This window comes from Sebastes fasciatus, chromosome 3 (assembly GCF_043250625.1).
Source record: "Sebastes fasciatus isolate fSebFas1 chromosome 3, fSebFas1.pri, whole genome shotgun sequence".
Taxonomy (NCBI): Eukaryota; Metazoa; Chordata; class Actinopteri; order Perciformes; family Sebastidae; genus Sebastes; species Sebastes fasciatus.
This window is the reverse complement of record NC_133797.1, coordinates 12,960,490-12,983,095: the sequence shown is the minus strand read 5'-3', so window position 1 is coordinate 12,983,095 and position 22,606 is coordinate 12,960,490. Positions and strand designations below refer to the sequence as shown.

Sequence of the window (22,606 nt, the reverse complement as noted above, 5' to 3'; positions counted from 1 at the left end):
AAAAAATATCAACTCGGCCTTTCAAAAATGACAAATATTCTATTAGAGCATTTGTATAATGTATTTATTCTGCTTTGAAGCACATTTCTGGTCTTAAACCTTGTTATGAGCAGATAAACCTACAATGTTACTGCATCTCCAATCAGGCAAAGCTATGATTTATGCAAAAACAAAAGGTTGGGACAGCCAAAACAATTTACATATCACCAAAGAAAACAAGGCCAACATTTGCATCTCTCTTGCTCCCTCATTTTCTTGCTGCGTTTCATCAGTCACTTCCCGGTAAAACATTTTAGAGGAATTGTCTTCTACGCTTGAAAAAAAAAAGAAGCCTATTCAATATATTTTACAGCAATTTCATTACAGTTGAATATGTATAATCTGTGATCATTTTCATACACTGTATTATCTTCAGGAAGCAGTTGATACAATGGTGTTTTCATCATATTTAAGAGATAAGAGGACGTGCTGTTAAAGGGGAACTACGCCCATTTTCAAAATTCATACATGTTATTCTTATGGTCTAAGACAGTCCAAAAAATATTAGTAAATATGAACAACTCTTTTCCAAATCCAAAAACTAGAGCACTAAAACTCAAACTTGTGATGTCATACGGTATAAAGTCTGGAGCTGCTCCATAGACAATGAATGGGAGACTGATTTTGTGGACCCACAGAATGGTTTTCTTTTTTATACCCAGATGAGCTTTATTATATTGTAGTTTAGTTTTGTCAGTTGTGAAAGAGAAAATGTTCCCATATACTCAGATCATTCCCCTGGCTGCTCTCAGTGTCATCTATAACATCTCTCCCCATTAATTGTCTATGGAGCAGCTCCACACTTTATACCCTATGACATCACAAGTTTGAGTTTTAGCACTCTAGTTTTTGGATTTCGGGGAAAGTTGTTAATGTTTAATAATATTTTTTGGACTGTCTTAGACAATAGGAATAACATGTAAGAATTTTGAAAATGGGCGTAGTTCCTCTGTAACAAAACCACCATCCTTCACATGCCAACAATGACAACACAACCCTGTAGCCACAACACACATCTCATCTGATTCAGACGCGTAAACACCCAACAGTGCATGCAGTGCATTAAGGACTGAGTTTATGCTCATGCATCTGTGCGGTCAATCCAGCTGTTCCTGTATTCAGCAGTAATGTCATTACTGGAGCTGGAGGGGAGGAGGGGAGGGTGAATGAAAATGGCATGAATCCCATTGAAGCCTTTACCTTCCCCCCTCCCCCCTTCCCTCCCTCCCCCTGGGGATTGGTGAAACAGCACTCCCCTTGACCGTCTCACAGCTCGCCCAGTAGCCCAGCAGCTGTTCTCTCCCTCAGCGAATCATGGCAGCAAGGGCCGCTGGTGTGGGGGTGGACATGCAGGCAACGTCTTTGTCCAGGCTGTGACTTTTCTGTCTGTGTCACCCTCTTTTTCCTCTTCATATCATTCCCCTTCATGTCTTGCTTCCTGCTTTGTTCCCTCTATCGACTAGGGGTGTAAGAGAATATCGAAAACATAGAATATCGCAATATTATGTTTTGTGATACTGTATCGATTTTCAAAAACACTATAGATTTTTAATTAATAGTTTACATGCAAAGATTAACTCAGTCAATACTGTATATCATTGGCAGAGAGATGCACCGTCTATATGCCCTCTCAAAGTAGTGCTATGATGTTGGATGTGATGAATGAAAATGTGGATCCCACTGTTCTGATTGCATAAAAAAGTGAACTTTTTTTACTCAGATTTTATGCATATGGCGGTGTGTTCTTTATACTATGACAGTTTTCCAAAAATTAGATTAAAGAAATCGCAATATATCGCCTTACTTACAGTATCGCAATATATCGCAATTAGGGATGTCAATCGATTAAAATATCGCGATTAATCACATGATTGTCCACGATTAATCACAAATTAATCACACATTTCTTTATCTGTTCAAAATGTACCTTAAAGGGAGATTTGTCAAGTATTTAATACTCTTGTCAACATGGGAGTGGGCAAATATGATTGCTTTATGCAAATGTATGTATATATTTATTATTGGAAATCAATTAACAACACAAAACAATGACAAATATTGTCCAGAAACCCTCACAGGTACTGCATTTAGCATAAAAAATATGCTTAAATCATAACATGACAAACTGCAGCCCAACAGGCAACAACAGCTGTCAGTTTGTCAGTGTGTTGACTTGACTATGACTTGCCCCAAACTGCATGTGATTATCATAAAGTGGGCATGTCTGTAAAGGGGAGACTCGTGGGTACCCATAGAACCCATTTTCATTCACATATCTGGAGGTCAGAGGTCAAGGGACCCCTATGAAAATGGCCATGCCAGTTTTTCCTCGCCAAAATGTAGCGCAGGTTTGGAGCGTTATTTAACCTCCTTCACGAGCTACATGGTTGGTACTAATGGATTCCTTAGGTTTTCTAGTTTCACATGATATCAGTATTTTCACTTTCGCTTTAAATCTGAGCCCGCTTCAACCTCCAAAATATCGATTGTGTTAATGCGTTAAATAAATTTGTGCCGTTAAAACAAATTTGCCTTAACATGTTATTATCACATTAACTTTGACAGCCCTAATCGCAATATATTATCATAACCCCTGTGTCATGATATGTATCGTATCACCAGATTCTTGCCAATACACAGCCCAACCATCAACAGAGATACCTCTTCTCTGCTCTTTCCGCCTCGTTCTTCTTTTGCAAAAGAGTGACAGGATGTTTATATATAGATCAAACATGAATAATATTCTTCTGAAGCTCTAAAAATACAATGTGTATATGTGTTAAGGAAGGAAATGGTGAATGAGGCTGCATCATCTCTTCTTTCCCTGACCTCCACTTCACACAAATGGCTTTGTTTTGGTTGTCAGGACATCAGCCATGCGCATGGTGCTGGCCGGGGCCTCCCTGCATGCTGCTGCGAACGTCTCTCTCCTCTCTCCCTCTCACATATACGTACATGCACAGGGCTGTGCGCATACAGACACATACACATGAGCACGCTTGCAGGCGCCCCATTCGTCAGTGTCGGGTTCATTCTGCCTTCCTTCTGCCTACAGATTGGAGGACAGAGGAAGCGAGGGAGGGCTGAGTGAGAGGAGAGTTGCGAGGCAAAACGGCTGGTCACATGAGCACAGATCTGTTTACAAACCCAAGGCAGAGCAGCAGAGAGAGAAGGGGAGGAAGGGAAAGGCGGATTGCAAGCTCTGTCTGAGCACCATTGTGGATTGAGAGAGGAAGTGGGGAAGCCTGCCATGACAAAGCCAGCTGGAGGTGGGACAGTCTGAATAAGACAGACACGCTCGTGCACACACTCAGCCTTTGTCTCTGCTTTTTTCTTTCCTCAATTGAAGGAGCAGATGGTTAGAGGGAGAGTAGGATCCCCCCTCCCCACCCTACGCACACACACACACACACACACACACACACACACACTAACTGACACATAAACACACCAGCAGAACACTAAAACCCAGCCAGAGGAGTGTTGTTGACTGCATGGAGCTGTCCTCACTTTGTTTGGGCTTTGAGGAAAGCACATCTCTGCCTTCTATACTGAGGAGGAATACCCACTGCAGGATCAGAGGACTGGAGGAGGAGACAACAGAGGAGAGAGGGGGGTGAGACTTGTGAAAATCCTCTGTTAAAAAAAGCAGCTTTGGGAGGAAGACAAAGCACAGACTAATGCCAGATAATTACCTTCATTGGACGAGGACTGTCAGTTTGAGCGGTGGATGTCATTGAATTTGGTGTGGGGGACGACACTGCAGACGCAAAGTGTCGTCAAAAAGGCCTTTTTCTGCTGAAATGTAAGTATTTCCTGTTGTTGCCAAGCAGCCTGTGTTGTGTATGACATTGTGACTGAGTGAGATCCAGCTTTTCACAATAACACCTCCTGAATAACACATGGTGTGAGGCATCTGAAAAACAATCAGTTCTTGTCAACAAGATTTCTTTGTTTCTTCTTCTCTCTCTCTGTGACTCTCTCTCTCTCTCTCCCTGTGATGACATCATTCTCACTGGGATCCAGGAGCACATGAGGTCTTCAGTCCCGGCCCGAACCCCAGTCCCAAATCTCCCAGTCTTTACACGGAGTGGTTAATCCAGATTTGGGAATGCTGGGCAGCCCAGACTGCTGAGCCAACAAAACCGCACCTCCAGAGGATTTGTGGAATCTGAGCAAATCTGAACAATCTTGATAGTCGTTTTTGGAGGAGCTGACACAACCCAACAAAGGAGCGAGCCAGCTCTGAGGGACTGAATCCAGGCTCCAAGCAGAGATCCAGTGTCCGGAGCTCTGGCCCACGAGCTTGGCTCCTCTCCAGACTTCTGTTGACAAGGCCTGAATTTACTGCTGTTGCCCTGGGAGACAAATTTCATGCAACCATTCCAATGGTGTAACGGTAAGTGAGTGGATTTCTCTGCCGTGTGCCAAATACACAAGAGGCGGTGACGCGTGTAATCACTTGTGTCTCATAAACTCAGTTACTTAGTTGTTGTTGTTGTACTGCTGGCTTAGGGGATCCATGCAATGGGCGTACTTGTGAAATGGCTGAGAGACTGGAGTTAAAATATTAAAAACAATTCAAGGTCATGTTTGTTTGACAGCCATGGCAACTGAAAGATATTTGATTCCTCATATTCTTGTTTTGTTACTGTTGACTGATTCTGCAGTGCATCCACGCCTGGTTCATAATTGTAGCTCTCATTATGCTACCCTAGGTCTTCCCTACCCTAAATCCTCCCCCCCACCCACCCTTGTAAATCCCCCAACCACCCAGCCATGTCAAATTATCCAACCCATACCCCCCACAGTGTGCAAGCTGTACCCATTCATTCACTCTAAAGAGGGACACATGGACATTTAGAGGCTGGCAAAGAGCATCCTCGCCGCAAATTAATAGGAACACATGTGGCCTGTGGAAGTGGGGCTTCCTCTGCTATTGTTTTACCAAATGGTCCTTTAGTCCCCAGAGTTCAATCTGTTTGATATACCCAACCCCCCTGCCACCTGCAACATACACACACATTCAGACAGACACCACACACCCCTACCCTCCACCCCCCAGTGCTGACACACACACACACACACACACACACACAGACACTCCACCAGTCACCTCTATAGAGTCTGTGGAACAGATGGCGGTGTGGCGGAAGTGGTGTCTGTCCTCCATGTTTGTCTTGTTCACAGCCAATTAACGTGCAGTCCTCAGTTGCCACCACAGTGCCAGTCACAGCTCCCTAGAAACACCTGCATCCAAACAAACACCAGCAATTACGTTAAACTCCGTCGCCAAATATTTTTGTAAGACTGTCGATTGTGTGGAGATGAGCCAAAGTGCAACACGCTCATCGTCAAGCAAACATATGGTGGAGTTTTGTATCTGTTGGCAGGTATGGGGCTGTAGATTCATGATGTAGTTAATGATCAACAACAAACACTTCTCTGCCATGATTCCTCTTCCTCATCACTGTACAGTTCAAGTACAATTGGTAGTGCTTGCGAATAATAATCATTCCTTGACAAAGGAAGATTATTTCACAGATCTCAAGAGCTTAACTGCTTTCTTAACTCATAGCAGTGCAATTGTCTGTATCTGCAGCGTCTAAAGTCTATATGCTACCAATTTAGACTTCAACTGTCAATGCTATCAACTGTATACTGTAGATCTTGGGGGAGGTTTGGTGTTTGTTATGAAGTAGAAAATGAAGTTGCCAGACAGGAAAATGCAGTTTAAAGAGGATCTAATATGCTTATTTTCAAGTGCATACATGTATTTTGGGTTTCTACTAGAACATGTTTACATGCTTTAATGTTACCGACGGTGCTGCAGCACCTCGTTTCACCCTCTGTCTGAAACGCTCTGTTTGAGCTCAGTCTGCTCTGATTGGTCAGCTGGCCCACTGTTGTGACTGGTCAATGAAACTGACTCTTCGGACTTTGCTCCAGCTCTGCTCTAACTAGCTTTGTTTGAGGGCGTGCCAAACTAGCTGCTAGGCAAAGCATGTTATTTGGTGACATCACCACATTAGGGAAGAAAAGGCGGGACTTCAAGCGAAGTGTTTCAGGAGCAGTATTTCTGTGGGGGAGAGTAACTCCCTTTGGCGTGGACTTTGGGCTTTGTAACTTTGCAGACCTTTTACATGCACAAACAACTATATAACACACTAAAGGAAAGAGAAAAAGCACAAATGCATAATAGGTCCCCTTTAAAAGACTGAGGCTGTAAACAAACTAAAAATACAGAAACCTATATAAAGAGGTTTTGAGGTTAACTGTCATAATAGTCCCACAGAATGACTCCTCTACATTTAACCATATAAGATAAGGATTTATTAAATGTACTTTAACTAACATGTTGGACTCTACAAGGTAACAGTTCAATTTGGGTTAACAGTATGTAATCTGTACCTGCAAACTCTTCTTGCCAGGATGCCTGTGTGGTTTGGGTTCTCAACACTACTGCAGCAGCATGACGTCTGACATCTATCACCTCCCGCTCAATGTGTATGTCATTGTGCTGGGCATCGGCCTCTTCGTCTTCATGCTCAGCCTCATCTTCTGCTGCTACCTTTTCAGGTAGGTAGGGGAGGGATTGGGAGAAGGATGGACTGGATGGCTGTGAAAATCTGGGGAGAAAGTGAGAAAGGTTCATGGGAAATGTGGGGAAAAAGCAGAAAGTACAAAAAGAGAAGCGACATAACCGCAATCCCGTTAGAGAGCTTTTGGCAGTTTGAACAAGCATTGCATCACAGTGTGCCACAGCAGGTTAACATTGATTCAAACTAGCTTGGGAATAAGATCTTAATATGTGATGATAGCAGCAATCATGATGGAAATTGACGGAGTGGTGCCCTGCAGAGCTGCCAAAGTTGCTTAATATGGTCGATAATTGTTTGAAAAGAAAAAAAAACATCAATCTGTGCTAGTATTTATGTACATACATGTTAAAACATACAGCAAAAGCAGCTATTTAAAGGTGTTATTGATAACATTGTCCCTCCCCTCTTTCCATTGCTTACTTTACAACAAGTGGTTGCCAGGCCCTTACTGTCAATCTCAGCCATTTATCTGTTCTTTTAATATGATTAATTCACAATCATAATAATATTTTTCAGGAAAAGACATACTTTTATTTGGCAGCTTTCTAACGGCTCTGTGGATGTATTATTTATTTTTAAAAAAAGCAGTAGACAAAGTTAGCGACAAGCTAGCTAACTAGCTAGCTAGCACAAAAAAGAGCTACGATGAGAGTGAATATCAAACTCAAATTCATTGCGTGGACACAAACACGACTCCAAGTGAATAATAATGTGCTGAATGTGTAAATAAGCAGCCGTTTGCTAGCCTGTCCCCATTTCAACTTTATAATGGTATTATCACAATATTACACTCACAGCTTGCTGCGTTGCCCCCATGTGGCCAAAAAGTCAATTAATGCAGATACCACATTTAAAGGACCGTTATCAAAAATGTTTGTTTGTGTTATGGCACAATGATACAACAAATATGATTTTTCTCCATTATTGGCCTAAAAAATCCAGCATCAGTCGAGCTGTACAGTGATATGAAAAAAATTTAATCAATCTAGTTTCTATAAATGTATGCTGGTGCCAATTCATCTACATTAATAAGACTGCAGCATAGTGCTGGTTAATATGTCGATATAAATACTGAGTTTTGATGACTTAAGTCAGTGGTTTCAAATATTATTTTTTTGCCTGTGACCCTCTAATATGAAGCAATATCTCCTTGTGACCCCTCATAACCGGTTGCATGTCTATAAAGTGTGATCAGAGCCCAGATTGCTTTATCTGAATAAACCTAGAGAGGGAAAACTATACAATACATTACAAGAAAGAAGCAAAGTTTGGAGAAATGAAAAGAAAAAATAAACAGAATTGTGTGTAGCAGATTTTATTTAGAATGTTCTATCTATCCTCTTGGCTTTTATTTTGACATGTTTACTTTTGTTTCCGGGTCACCTATCTGTCATTTCTCATTCTTTAAATCAAAAAAGAATTAGCAAGAAACAAAATTGGATCGTTATGTGAATTTGGTGTTTTTGTTTTCTTGTTTTTTGATTAAGAAACCAAAAACGGAAAAATGGCTCTTTTTCCATTTTTGGTTTAAAACCGTATTTCCTTTTTTTTTGTTCAAACGAAAAAAACTAAACGAAAAAAACTTACCGTCAACCTCAGCCATTTATCCATTTCTTTTCACACTAACTGACAACCCAGAGACACCACATGATACCAACGTTGTTTTACCATTGGCTCACATGCCTTGTTAGAAGTGGGAACTAAACGTCAAATATCTTCCACAGAGATAAACAAAACATTGAATTTGGACCTGCCAACATTTTTAAATGATTAATTCATAATAATAATATTTTCAAGAAAAGCCATACTTTTATTCAGCACCTTTCTAAAGACTAAAAAATATTTTTAATTTTATTATCAATAACACCTTTAAGTTCCAGTTGTTACGACAGTCACTTCTACCATACAGATGTTGTTCTCTCTCTGCCTCTCTCAGGTTGAAACAACAAGGAACCAGAGAGCAGTTCAGCTACAATGAGGTATGTAGTCACTGCTGTATAGTATGTATGTCACTATGGGTGAACATGTAGCACCAGTTTCTTTGGCAGGGTATAAATAGACTACTACTATAGCATTTCACACTGTAATCGTCAACTGTGAAACCCAGCACCACCCTTTATAGATGACCTTGACTTCATCTGTGTATCCTCATCTGCCCTCTGACTCAAAACGGTTCATCTAGCCGCAGTGTGAAAAGGCCTGATATGGTGAGCAGGTAGCAGGGTGTCACAATGTAGTCTGTTGACAGTTAGTGACAATGTTTCCAGCTTCGGGGAAGGTTGAACTCCAGCTGCAGCTGTCGGTGTTATATGTATTCATAATGATTTTTTTTTTTTTCCAACTATGCAACAAACAAGAGATTACACACCACTCCTGTAGATATTTTTAAGCCGGTCACATCAGGACATTGAAACCCATCTGAAGTGTTTGTTTTACAACATGGATTTTCTGCCAACATAATAGTGCTGACACATCATCAACATGACACAATACTTCTCTCCTTCACCTTTTTCCAACTGCAGGTGGTGCTGAAGGGAGCAAGCAAGAAACTGAGCCTTCTAGGAGTAAGTCTTTCTTTCTGCTTTTTACGTATGTGCTTAACATAATACATGTAATGACCTGGCAGCTGGACACATTTCATGTTAAACAAACTGCTTCCGCGCCAGCTCACATGACCCATTATTAGCTGGGAGGGTTCACTTGGTTAACTCGATCAATTTCTCCTCTCGGATGTGATTAACATGCTGCACACACTCACAGAGGAGATGTCCTCAAATGATCTTGTATCTCAAATGCAGCCATTTAAAAAAAATGTCAGAGTGCTTGCTTGGCTCTCTCTCTACTTGAAGTAGAATTTAGGACTCCAGGAATAACTGCACTCATTCAAAATGCATTATAAGAAGATCTCTTCTCTGTCTCTTGTGGTTACTAAAAATATTGCATTTCCAAGTTCTTTCAGTTCTTTTCCAAGGAAGCGGTGGTTAGGGGTCATTTTCAATTGAATGCCACAATGTCTGTTTTTGTACAAGGGAAGGTTGAAATAATCCTGTTACTTGGAAACATAGTTAAGGTAAAAGCATTATTTCAAAACACAAGCTTATACTTGTGTTATGCTCTAAATCTAGGTCACACTGAATTAATTTGCTGCTCAAATTTATCTCATTTACAAATGGCAATGTTCTCGTCTGTGATGATGATGAGATACAAGCCCTCTGTTGAATAGAGATGGAAGCAATAAACAAATCTAATCACATAAGCTAACCTTGCTGTTATTTGTTGTTCTCGCAGCAAACCTGCGCAGTGTGTCTGGAGGAATTCAGGACCAGGGATGAACTGGGAGTGTGCCCATGCTCACATGCATTTCACAAGAAGTGAGTGTTATTAAACTGGAATAGTTATAAATAGATAGCAGATAGACGCTTATTGGCAGAGCGTTAGATGAGAAGGAAGATGCCATTCTCATGTCTGTATAATGAGTATGAAGCTGAAGGCAGTAGATGGTTAGCTTAGCTTGGCATAAAGACAGAGCAGGGAGAAGCAGCTACCTGAAGCCTTCGCTGGTTGCCTGGCAACCTGAAGGTGATGACAGGACTCCTGAAGTCACTGCACCCAGCCAAGAAATAGGATCAGTATCACCTTATAACGTAAAAAGTATATCCTTATAGCAAGTTGTTTTTCACATTATAAAAATATATTTTCATGTTATTATAAATATGCAAACTTTTCTTGGTATAACAAAATACTATATCTTGTTATAATGTGAAACTTTTCATGTTTTAACATAATAACAAGAAATAGTTATGTTGTTAAAACGTGACACGTTTCGTTAAGTTAAAACAAGATAAGTGAGGATCACGTTAAAACAATATCAGTTGTCACGTTATAACGTGATCCTCACTTATATTGTTAAAACGCGAAACTTTTCACATTATAACAATATAAATATATTGTTATAACAATAATTTGTTACATTTGTGTTGTAATAATGAGTAAATATCTTGTTATAACGTGAAAAACATCTTGTTATAACAAACTTTTTCCGTTATAGTCCTTTTTTTCCCCTTTCTTGACACTTGTGTTATCAATAAGGCTCATCTATTTCCCTGAATTGGACAAAGCATTATTTTTTTACATTTTCTTTTAAAGACATCAGAACATTTTCACCAAGAATTGTCAGGTTGAAAATATATACTGTAGGTGCAAAACTTATTCGAACAAGTGGCTACTAATTAAATGCAACTTAATAGATCTTCGTTGATAACTTAATTGCAGAAAATATAGATTTATCAGTGAGGGGAATTGGTGTTGAAATGCTTTTTCTCGCACTTTTTGAAAGTTTATATAGTGCAAATAAATAAATAATTAATAAATAGATAAATATATAAAAAAAAATTAAAAACACTTAATCATGATTCCAGATGTTGGTGTCTAATGCTCATTGTTTTCCAGCTAAATGTTAACGTTTCTGTCCCGTCAGGTGCCTGCTTAAGTGGCTGGAGATCCGCAGCGTGTGCCCCATGTGCAACAAACCCATCCTCCGGCTCCACACAGACGCTCCCCAGGGTGCCGAGGGTCCGATGGATCCGGAGGAGGTGTGAGGGAGCTGAGCGAGAAGAGGAAACCGGACTCCCCTTACAGAAAACACACACATTAACTACACTAGGGATGATGGACAGCGGTCATCTTAAAGACATCTCACAGGAAATGTTGATAATGATCCCAAAGTGGCCGCCCTGCTGCTGACCTTTGAGCAATATGCCTTGATGGGAATTGGATATTGACAGCACCAAAAATAATTTGGTCAGATCAGTCAGGGAGTGGGTGGATGAAATAGGATCTTTTCATAAAATACTGCTCCTAGATCTACTTCCATATTGCACTGTTCACCAAAAAAAAACATGACAGGGAAAAGGAGCCACATTAGAGAGAGAGCAGGATATCATTGCCACAGTCACTGGACGACTAGTGCAGCACTGCCAGAGACAAACAACACTACAGGCATTGAGCAGGACATCAGAATACAGGATCAGTATGGATACCTCTAATATCTCAGGGGTGTTACCAATACAGCCAGCACAAACCATGTCAGTCACCCTATAACCCTGTGCCACACATGCATCTTCAATACTGCCAACGTAGGTGAAATACTCCAGCAGTCTGAGGTAGCCACAACCTCCGGCTGAAACTAAGACCAGCGGGATTACAACCATGACGATTTAAGTAGACAATATTGTTACCGATTGTGTCCCATGCCCTTTCCTTTTAAAAAGAGACTGATAGAAAAACTAGTCTTGCCTGTATGTATTGTATGTAAACATGTCCCTATATATATTGTTATTTTGTATTTGTTGCTTTTAAATAAAACGTCACGTAATGTATTGTAATGGTGTCGGATTTATTGAAAGGCAGGCGGGATTAATAGAATAAAATGCTCACAAATGTGTGAATCCATTCAAAAATGCAGTAAACTAATAGTCATAATTATGCTTTTCATACCTCTTTCACATACAAAATGGACTAAAATGAAATGTTAAATACCGGTTTGTTTGTTACATGTATAGATGGTTACAACCCACTTTACAAAAGGTTTGACTTTCAGGTTCAGAGATCCCCAGTCCACAACAATATAAAAAGCCTAAATTACAAGGTAAGAAGTTGGATCATTCAGAGGAAGAACCTGACAGACCGGGTTCAGCACACTGCAGTCCACACACACACACAGTGTGTGTATTATTGTGTGTATCTGGTCATTAGTTGGCCGCCTCGGTGCCTTTAGCTTCCACAAACTCCATGGCCTTCTCCTTGACTGCCTGGATGCTCTGCGGGGTGCCGTACTTCTTCTCGTACTCCAAGTAGCGCTTGAAGAAGAACTTGATCTTTTTCACGGACACACTCAGGTGGATCACGCGATCAAAGAGCGCCCTGCAGGAGACAGGAAGTTGGGAAAACGCCATGAAGCACTCTTTACGTTTGATCATAAAACTGGTCTTGTACACTTAACCAGCTCACTGACCTCAGATTTTCTCATGTAAACCATCAAGGCTAATTAGTTTAAACTGGATTGTATATCTTAGCAAGTATATTTCTCTATATATGAGGGTGTTTCTGCAACTACGGGCATTTTTAAGTCCCACAATGAAATTTTTGATTTTTGTTCAGATTTGCAGTGCAATGCTTGACAAATATATATACACAGTGTTATTACCGATCCTGACATAAAAAAAATTACTCAATAATGTGAGTTAATAAAATTTATGAAGCATTTTATGGGTCCAAACACCCCTTTTCTTCATGTCCCACAACTGTGGTTTCAATGTTGAGGTACGTAAAATGAGCTAATTCAATTACAATATGACGTCAGTTCAAAAGAATTGTTTCATATACATATTACTTTACACAATATTACAATTATTTATAAGTATGCCACCCACATGTGACCCTCAAGATCAAGAAAAACAAGGTCCAGATCACCTTTTCTTCTTAAGTATGTGTGTGTCCTTACCATACAGCTTAGTAATTGTGTATTTTGAACAACATTTAAAAAATAACTTAATATTACTGTTAAATTCATGTATACCAGACGCTAAGAGTCAAAGCTAATGTAGCAGACCTTGCTAGCTGACGTTTATCTGCATTATTATCAAAAATAATAGCTTTAGGTGTTGTGGTAAGGACATTAGAATTACAATATCTGTCATAAAAACAACATATTTTATATTTTTGTGCGTGAAGATTTACATATATGGTTACTGTCTACATTTTTCAGGGTGTAGAGAAAATCATGAAATCCCCTATTTAAAAAAAAAAAATTTTTATATCAGTTTTTACAAAGATGCAGAAATCTTCATGAAAATTAATTTAAAGGTCTTAAGTCTTAAGTAAAAAAGGAAAATGTATAAAACGAACATTATTGTAATGTAGCGGTAAGGACATTTAGTAAGAACAAGTGATGAAAACCATAACAAATAAACACGTAGATTAAAATCTTAACCACGATATGTAATTATGTGTACTTGTTTATATGTATTTCATTGCAACAGAATAGCTACAAGGAAATGCGTTAGAAGTGACGAGGGGGAAGTGAGAAGGCAAAGCAAGGGCTTTTTCTCACCTGACTTCCTTCTGTGATCCATTCTTGACCATGATGTCGATGAAGACGGACCACAGGTCTGTACGTTTCGGGTAGCTCGTCAGGACTTTGTCAAACATGGTGCGACCTTTCTCTGAATCCCCATAACGGAACTCCAGCTGAGCGAACTTGGCGATAACATCCACACCTGAGAGGAAGCGTGACAATACATAAAGGTTAAAACCTGTGGAGATGCACAGCTGGGACGGGATGTGAATGGTTACACACACTGCACTGTTGAAGGGATGAGAACTCTCTGGTTTCAGTCAATGTGGTGGGTGTACAATCCAAACATATAAATACACATCAAGCTGTGTTGTGACATTTCATCCTCGGTGTTTACGCAGATCATCTTACTTTCTTTGGAGGGCAGACTCTTCAGCGCCCTCTGCAGGAGAGCACTGGCAGCGTCGCTCTGACCCTGCTGGAGCAGGAAGGTCCCGTAGCTCAGCCACACCGCCTTATTCTGACGGAAACGCTTCACCATTGTCTTATACAGACCTTCTGCCTCCTGGACGAACATGAGACAGAGCGGATTAAACACATGCAGGCGATAGCGGTTACAGAACACAGTATTTCAGCATCAGTCTCAACAAATACACTCAGTAGATCGTACCTTGGCCTTGTCGGACTTTGCGTAGATGTCAGCCAGCTGCTGGTAAACGGGCATTGGCTCGCAGAACTGCAGCGCCCGCTCAAACACTTTCTTCAGGCTCTCCTCCGTGCCGTACATGTTCTCCAGGTTCAGCAGGGCCACCCACACATTCAGCTTCTCCTGCTCCTCCCTGGACAGACGCAGAGTTTACACAAAGATAAGTCAATCCTTTCCTCAACACAGCCTATTGTAACAGATGTGGACACGCTACTTTAACTCCTCACCCCAACAGATACTATCACTGCTATTATTCATTTAGGGATGATACAAAGGATGAGGCCGAAACACATTAACAAAAATACATTTTAAAAAAAGTAGACAGTAGTCCCAATTATTTTTATTTTTCATTGTTTGTTTGAAACTTTTATCTGCTTATCTTTCTGCCACCTTTTGGTGTTGTTTTTGGTTTCTTTTTTGGTGTAAAAGAAAATATATCATCTTAAAGAGGACCTATTCTGCTTATTTTTAGGTTCATACTTGTATTTTGGGTTTCTACTAGAACGTGTTCACATGCTTTAATGTTCAAAAAATGTATTATTTTTCTCATACCGGCTGTGCTGCAGCACCTCTTTTCACCCACTGTCTGAAACGCTCAGTTTGAGCTCCTGCCCCTCCCCCCTTCTGAAAAGCCCAGTCTGCTCTGATTGGTCAATTGAACCAAACTCTTCAGACTCCGCTCTTCTCTAACTAGCTTCGTTTGAGGCAGTGCCATACTAGCAGCTATGCAAATGTGTTACTTGGTGACATCACCACGTTACGGAAGAAAAGGCGGGACTTCAATCAAGGCGTTTCAGGCAGTTCAGGAGCAGTGTTTCTGTGGGGGAGAGTAACTCCCTTTGACCTGGACTTTGGGCTTTGTAACTTTGCAGACCTTTAACACGCACAAAAAAACTATTTAACACACTATAGGAAAGGGCAAAAGAAAAAAAGAATAATAGGTCCTCTTTAATGACACACAGTTGAATAGCTAAAAATTATTTATCTATAACTCAATCACCTGAAAGAGATGGTTTTGAGGGCCCTCTCAGCCACAGCGCGGGCCTGCTCGATCTGGGTGGCCTGTAGATGGTGAGCCATGTACTGGAGCCAGAGCAGTGAGCTGTTGGGTGAAGCGAGGAGCAGCCGCTCGAAGGCGGCTGCGTCCTTGGGTCGCAGGCTCGGATCCATCAGCTCAATCTCCCGCTGTACCAGGGCCTTCTCCGCTGCCTTTTTCTCTTGCTCGAGCTCATGACGAGTCTTCTTCTGGAGCTGGTAGAGGAGAGCGGTGCGCCCCAAGGGTAAAGACGGGAAGGAAGATGAGTTTGATAGTAGAAAATGTTTAGATACAGAGAAGGAAACAGGAAGAAGTTAATCTTTAACCCCCTGAGACCTGCGATCCCGACTGACTTTACTGTCTTTCAGAGGCCGTAGTAGGTTCAGTTTTAGAGCTAGAGTGAAGGTACTGATATCATATGAAACTAGAAAACCAAGGAATACAATGGTAACAATCATTTCATGCTAGCTTGTCGGGACGGAGGCTAAATAACACTCCAAAGTTACACTAAATTTTGGCGAGGAAAAACAGGCATGGCCATTTTCAAAGGGGTCCCTTGACCTCTGACCTCAAGATATGTGAATGAAAATGGGTTACATGGGTACCCACAAGTCTCCCCTTTACAGACATGCCCACTTTATGATAATCACATGCAGTTTGGGGAAACAACTATGCAGTTTTTTGAATGCAGTATAAATGTGTAATTTTTGCTTATTCTAAAATGGTGTATTTGAATATTTCTGCATACTGGGGTCCCTAAACAGTCTTGGAATTACATAAATTGGGTATCACTGTAAAGCTGAGACTCTTGTAGATCCAATGAGCCCAACTGTATTCATGTGTGATGATGTCAGTCCCCATAGTAGCCATTTCATTGTAGTGAGACCATTTTTTTAAGCTTGAGCTCACTGTATGAAATGACCTGCGGTGACCTCTAGGATAATCACAGCCTCATGAAACTTTACAACCACAAACCAGAGACCTAGAGCATTCAGAGGATGGATGGCTTTCTTAGCTAGACCCACAATAAGAAGGTTTCTGAGCAGTTTCTAGAAAAGAAGTGCTCGCCGAATTCAATTCTTTGAGAAATCTCCAAATGTCAAAAGTTTTTGATACCAAATCACAGCATGGCTTTTTCTATGGTGTTCCTCAAGGTCTCGGTGTCTTAATGTGGTATTTTGGAGGGAATATTGATAATTTTTATCAATTCTCGAGTGGTAAAAAATGGTTAAATTTAGCACCAAATCTGTGTAACAAATGGTATCAACCCAACATCTAGCATGGGAATGGCCATCATATACTTCCATCATAATGTTCTAAGCCCTTATACACTTTCACAATAAATTTAAATGAATTAATTCAGGTTTATTTCTGATTCATGACTAGAACAACTTGACACACAGTGCTGCGCTGCATCTCAAATTAATTTTCAGGTTCTAAGCTTTCAGATGGGAACCTGAAGATGACGTAGACCTGCTTTCTCCCCCTAAAGACCCCCTTTACCTCCCTAAAAAATACAAAAACGGGTCTATTGTAGGTCTCAGAGGGTTAAGCTACACACAAAAAACAATGACAGAAAGTTGTAGTCCTTTAATAATCCTAAGATTATAAGTGCATATTTATGGTCAGCTCACCTTGCTGCTTCCATCTTGGTCCTCTCCATCACTGGAGTCGCCCTCCTGCGCTGCAGACGCAGGCTTCAGGGAGCTCAGCCCCACGTCCCAGGAGAAACCTGCTGCCACCTGCAGTCTGGATAGAGCCACTGAGCTGTGCGTCACCTGAGGAGGAAGACGTGTATTTCTCAGGTTCTGGATAATGATATTACTGTCCAGAGCTGGATTAAATAGATAGTTAACACCAGGTAGACTGTATTTCAGGTAGACTGTATTTCAATACTACTACTACATCAAATTAATTTAAATGATCCCGGGCTACTATGCTTCATAATAGAAATGCCCGTTATTAAATGTTTAGTGTTATATAACAACACAAGCACAATTGATTCTGTGAATTTAGAACAAACAAATGAAATGAATACAAAAAGTTTACGACAAGCACGAACAAACAATCACAATCCAAATCAGTCTCCACAGAAAGTATCTGTGGATTTACAAAATACTGTAGCTGTGAGCAAAATAGACTGTTGCACTGGCTAGAGTTGACCATGGTAATGCAAAGCCAGCCAGCTTTAGCTCACTACATGCCTCTTTCTACACGCCTCCCTCTGCTGATTATGACAGATAATCATTCATAAAATGTTACAGGCTGCAATGTGGAGTCACTGGACAGCAGCATGTAGCGTACAATAAATAATGTCTAACATATACTTTTAAATATTTTCATTATGTAGGAGGTTGATGTTCTCTCCCCCTCTGTCTGGGCCCCTTAGTGGCAAGGAGGCCCTAGGCATGTGCCTGGCTGTGCATACATTCGGCTCTGTTACTGTACCAAATCTATGGAGATTCCTATTAAAAATACAGGGCAGCAGTGCATTCGCTTACTTTTACAGAAACAGATGTGGTTTCTTTTTCGTCTTCCATATCCTCCTCTTCTCTGAAGTACACCTCCACTCCGCTGTCATTGCCATCAGTCTGTCCTTTCTTTGTTTTCTTCTTCTTCTTCTTCGGGACCTGGGACTCGGCTTGGTTCTGGCAAATAAAACCGTAGTTAAGACTACCATCAAGGATTAAAGGATAACCCCATCTTCCCATGTCTTTGTGTCTAAGTGACTAATGGGGACAACACTTTTTGAAATTGGTCCAGTATTGAGGGAGAACTCTGCAGCTGCTAAACGAGCTGAGATGTAATCATTTAGAGCAACCTGGCATCGTCAGTTTACGTCCACTAAAAGTGCTGTTTTTTGCCACTGACGGGCTCAGATTGTTATTATAAGTGTCAGACAACATTATTTACCTTTAAATAAATCGTAACACACACACACACATAAGAGACCATCTGGCTGCAATTAAAGCTGCAGAGTATACAGTGAGTCTCAACCTGAGGCAAAAATCAATGCAGCATTTCTTACTGTCGAACCAAACGGATAATGAACGAGTGATAACTGAAGATGGCATTGATCTATGTGAAAAGTGGTTTTCCTATGTTGAGTGTTGGTTCATCTCCAGGACCTCAGCACACTTAGAAAAGCTGAGTTGTCTACAATGCGCTTACTATTTAATGTAAAAATCATGGAAGGAAGGAAGGAAGGAAAAAGTTTGATGCGAGAGAAAACTGAGGCGGTTTGTAACCTGTTCGCTCTCAGACGCCGTGCGTTTATTCTTCTTCTTGGTGTCATGTTCCTTCTTCTCCTCTCCGATCAGTCGCAGCGGCAGACCAAGAGATTCTGGAAGGACGTCTGGCTTCCCGGTATCCACTGGGAGCAGGGAGAGGTGGACCAACTCCTCCTCTTTGTCAATGCTGAGGACGAGAATAGAAAGAGCTGCAGACTGAAAATGACAAGATGACAGCATTGATTCTATAAATGGCTGCTACTTAAAGCTGCACGGGGCGAGATGTGAAAAGACACACCATCAGCATTACGCCAAATCGATTTCTGATGTCCGGTATGATGATTTAGTCCTTTCTTTCTTTTATTTTCAAACACTCAGAATGGAAATCTGTGGCTTTTTCTTACCTGAGGATCTTGGTAGTGAGCAGGGTGTTGGGAGTCAGGTGCATAGAGAGGACCTTGTAGTTGTTGACAAAGTACTTGGTGGACTGCTGAAGTTGGGCTCTTCCCGTAATGCTCCTTGACAACCTGGAAAACAAACAACAACAAAGTGAAATAAGGACGATGATCATTGCTGAAGTAACTGCCCTGAAACTCAATATGGAGCATGTTGTTCCTTTCATGAGTCCTGATGCCAAGGAAAGTTAAACCTGCAGTAGACTGAATATTTTTGGCATCATTGGGAAGAAATCCCATAATAACCTTTCAGCATATTGTAATTCAAATGTTCAGAGAGAAAACTAGACTTCTGCACCTCCTCATGGCTCTGTTTACAGGCTTTAAAATATCTAGCCCGTGACGGGAGACTTCGGCCAATCACAGGTCATTTTGTTGTTCATTCAACGGAGGCAGTTGTCAATCACACGCAAACTCCGATCAAACGGTCAAACTAGGCAGCGCTGATCAAATATGAATCAATAGTCTGTTACTGTAATGCCTATTTTTCGCTTCAGATGTTTTCAGAAACATCTTGTAGTGTACTGTTTGGCTGTAAAATGAGAACATTTGAGGAGAGAAATAGGCATTACAGTAACTGAATATTGATTCATATTTGATCAGCGCTGACTAGTTTGACCGTTTGATCGGAGTTCACTAGTGATTGACAGCTGCTCAGAGACGGCAAGGCTCCAGGTCGGCTCTGATTGGTTGTTTTCCTCCGTTCTGTGAAATCTTGCAGATGCCATTAGGAGCACCGGAGGACACAGAGGCACATGATTTTCTTCAGATTACCTGTCTCATGCACTACTGTCAGGATATAGTGACCGTTTTATAAAAATAACTTTTGCTCCAATTCTACCCACTGCAGCTTTAAACCCTAAAGTTCTGTGCTGGATGAATCTATCAGTTACCTGATGAAGACCCCCTGCTCTCCCACAGACTTGACATAGCCTCTGATGATCTGGCCTGCCTGCAGTTTGTCTACAGACAAAACCTCCTGGTCCTTTGCTGGCTTGGCCTGCTGTGGGTTCAGCCTAGAAGAGCAAAATTACAGTCAAACACATGTTGTAATAACATATGCGTCTGAATTTGTTAAACAAATCAAACGAAAACTCGTGCATACCTTGACTGACGTAGAGACAACTGCCACTTGCCATTTTCCTCCCCGAGAAGGAAACACCTGAGGCAAAAAGAGGCAAAAAATTAACCCGGCACTTCAAGATAATCAAAATGGTTTTAAAGTCTGATAGTGGTATCAAGAATTTGTAATGCTGCTGATAGTTGATAATGTGTGCGAGCAGTTGCCCATAAATGTATTCTGAACAACAACGTTTACAACCACAACAATAAGTTGTTAATGATTCAAAAAGTTAATTTGGTTTAGCCTAAACTACTGTTAACATTTTTTGTTCCTTTTAGTTTTATCGAAGACAAAAATTGAGGTTAACCTCAGTCTGGAATTGAAATAAAACATCACAAGACAAAAGAATGAGCATGTAGAGTACATATTAAAAGCCATTTCACACAATGTGTTAATTTTGGCAGCTATTTCAGATTTAGTCTTAAATGCTTAAATGCTCTAAATGCTTATTAGTTTAAGTCACATTTTAGAAATTTTTATCCTTCATAGTTTTAGCCGACAACAACTTTCGTCCAGTTTTAGTCGCCAGAAAGTCATCAGATTTTAGTCATCTTTTAGTCAAATCGTTTTCTCTCTTAATTTTTTTTTAGCTATTTGTTTGTCTTAGTCCTGTGTCAAATGTCCTTTTTAGTCATCAGATTATATTCAACATTTCAGTCAATCTGTTCTAGCCAAAACCAATAAATTTGTCATTTTAGCCAAGGTTATTTCACATACGATTTTATCTTATAATTATCTGATGAGAAACACAGGCTGAATGATTAACAATGCAGCTTTGCAGAACGCTCCTCCGAGTCCTCTTGACTGCGCTCATTAGTGATGTGCTGTTCAGTCGCACCCACCGGTCTGTTATGAAAGCCAAACCACCCACCCAACATGCAACCACATGCGTTATCAACCACCCAAACCCGACAAACCGCCAACTTTATGCATTATAGTAGCACAATTATCCAGACTGAGGTGAGACAAGAAGGAAAGAGACTGACTGAGAGCCGCCGCTGCAGCACAGGTAGTGTGTTTGTGTGTGTGTGTGTGTGTGTGTGTGTGTGTTTGAGACACAATGGCAGTGACAGAGAAAGGGGAGGAGAAGGTGAAAGGTGATGAAAATAAAGAGAGAATTTGGTAAAGTTTTTATTTTTTAAACTACATTCTAGTCTTGTCTTTTTTCGTCAACAATATTGCATGTTTGATATCGTCACCATTAGTGTTTAATGCCGGTGGTACCTCTCATCATTGTCTCGTCTTGGAAAAAAGGCAGTGGAAGAATATATTTCATCATAGTTTTAGTTAACGAAATTAACACTGATTTCAGCCAAAGGTTGCTGCTGCATCTACTGACCTGATCAGCTGATCCTTGCTGTAGCCGTCCAGGGGGTTTGGCTTGTAGGCATCAGCCAGGTCAGTAACAGCCACAGTCCCCGTGCCGCCAAAGGGAAGCTTGACCTGGAGGCCAACTTGTGGCAGAATATTCGTCACCATCCCCAATGTAACGCTGTCTTTCTCCAGCTTATGGACACCTGGAAAACAAAAGAAACCCAGAATCAAATTAATTGTTGTCCATCTCTTTGCATTTAATGAGAAACAGCATGTAAAACATGACGATGAGAAGCAGTAAACAATAAAAACAGCCTCTACCTGTGAGTGACAGCACAAAGCGATGAGGTTTGGAGTTCACTTCTACCACTCTGGCATGGACTGCTTGGCCCAGCTTGAACAGTTTCTCTGGGTGGCCGGCGTCCTGAAAATAAGCAGAATGTAAACATTCACAGCTGTTTGAAACAAAGCTTTATCTAATCGTTTCTCATTTTGTCTTAAAGGGATGGTTCGGATTTTTTTGAAATGGGGTTTTATGAGATACTTATCCATAGTCAGTGTATTACCTACAGTAGACAGTAGCCATCGTCTATGCTCTCTTCATAGCCACCAGACTCCATTGACAAAAACAGTCATTTTACCTTGCAGAACGCGGGAGTTGCTGATCTACCGCTGCCGTCTACCGTTTGTGCTATTGTGTGACTTTGGTGTTTTAAATCAGTGGTTCCCAACCTTTTTCCTTAAGGTACCCCTTTTCTATCATTGAGTAAACTGACGACCCCTGTTTAAGTGACATATTTTAGGTATATTTCATATCATATTCAATGCACAACAATGACAGTACAAAACAACTGACACACTGTACAATTACCCCAAATAGGAAACGCAATATCTGCAGGAAGTTTGTGTAAAACAAGCGCTTTGGATGAATTTTGAGCAGATTATTTTCTGTGAATATTGCATCAGAGATGAGTTTTCCTGCTAAGTTTAGGATCTTTTAATACAATTCTCTGCATTTTATTTTTA

The 22,606-nt window shown here is 40.7% G+C and overlaps 2 protein-coding genes and 1 long non-coding RNA gene across 4 annotated transcripts in view; 1 reads left to right on the top strand and 2 right to left on the bottom strand.

Annotated features, from left to right (window-relative positions):
* Positions 1 to 1,097: 1,097 nt before the first annotated feature.
* Positions 1,098 to 3,874, bottom strand: LOC141764131 (uncharacterized). The gene is made up of 2 exons (XR_012593224.1): positions 3,735 to 3,874; positions 1,098 to 3,623 (listed from the first exon to the last, which is right to left on the bottom strand). It is a non-coding gene; the product is annotated as an uncharacterized LOC141764131 (long non-coding RNA).
* On the top strand, positions 3,617 to 12,025 carry LOC141764127 (RING finger protein 122). Its single transcript, XM_074629095.1, has 7 exons — positions 3,617 to 3,844; positions 4,066 to 4,438; positions 6,471 to 6,618; positions 8,578 to 8,620; positions 9,164 to 9,205; positions 9,930 to 10,012; positions 11,119 to 12,025. Exons 2-7 carry the CDS (start codon positions 4,414 to 4,416, stop codon positions 11,237 to 11,239), a joined length of 462 nt encoding a protein of 153 aa, XP_074485196.1. The 5' UTR covers positions 3,617 to 3,844; positions 4,066 to 4,413; the 3' UTR covers positions 11,240 to 12,025.
* pdcd11 (programmed cell death 11) overlaps positions 12,016 to 22,606 on the bottom strand; it is a 24,243-nt gene continuing 13,652 nt past the window's right edge. For both annotated transcript variants that reach the window (XM_074629063.1, XM_074629064.1), the window contains exons 24-36: positions 21,902 to 22,004; positions 21,606 to 21,783; positions 20,249 to 20,305; positions 20,037 to 20,159; positions 19,093 to 19,215; positions 18,707 to 18,875; positions 17,960 to 18,106; positions 17,093 to 17,236; positions 15,423 to 15,673; positions 14,387 to 14,555; positions 14,128 to 14,281; positions 13,753 to 13,918; positions 12,016 to 12,563 (exon numbers count right to left, since the gene is read on the bottom strand). In XM_074629063.1, the coding sequence (XP_074485164.1) occupies positions 12,392 to 12,563; positions 13,753 to 13,918; positions 14,128 to 14,281; positions 14,387 to 14,555; positions 15,423 to 15,673; positions 17,093 to 17,236; positions 17,960 to 18,106; positions 18,707 to 18,875; positions 19,093 to 19,215; positions 20,037 to 20,159; positions 20,249 to 20,305; positions 21,606 to 21,783; positions 21,902 to 22,004 (1,956 nt within the window). In that variant the 3' untranslated portion in view covers positions 12,016 to 12,391. The remainder of the gene's footprint in view (positions 12,564 to 13,752; positions 13,919 to 14,127; positions 14,282 to 14,386; positions 14,556 to 15,422; positions 15,674 to 17,092; positions 17,237 to 17,959; positions 18,107 to 18,706; positions 18,876 to 19,092; positions 19,216 to 20,036; positions 20,160 to 20,248; positions 20,306 to 21,605; positions 21,784 to 21,901; positions 22,005 to 22,606) is intronic.

Bases quoted from the DNA above. Each gene is read 5' to 3' on its own strand.
- LOC141764127 (XM_074629095.1), top strand. From the start codon at position 4,414: ATGCAACCATTCCAATGGTGTAACG. The intron at 8,621-9,163 runs GTATGTAGTCAC...TTCCAACTGCAG, and splicing joins AGCAGTTCAGCTACAATGAG to GTGGTGCTGAAGGGAGCAAG. The intron at 9,206-9,929 runs GTAAGTCTTTCT...TTGTTCTCGCAG, and splicing joins AGAAACTGAGCCTTCTAGGA to CAAACCTGCGCAGTGTGTCT.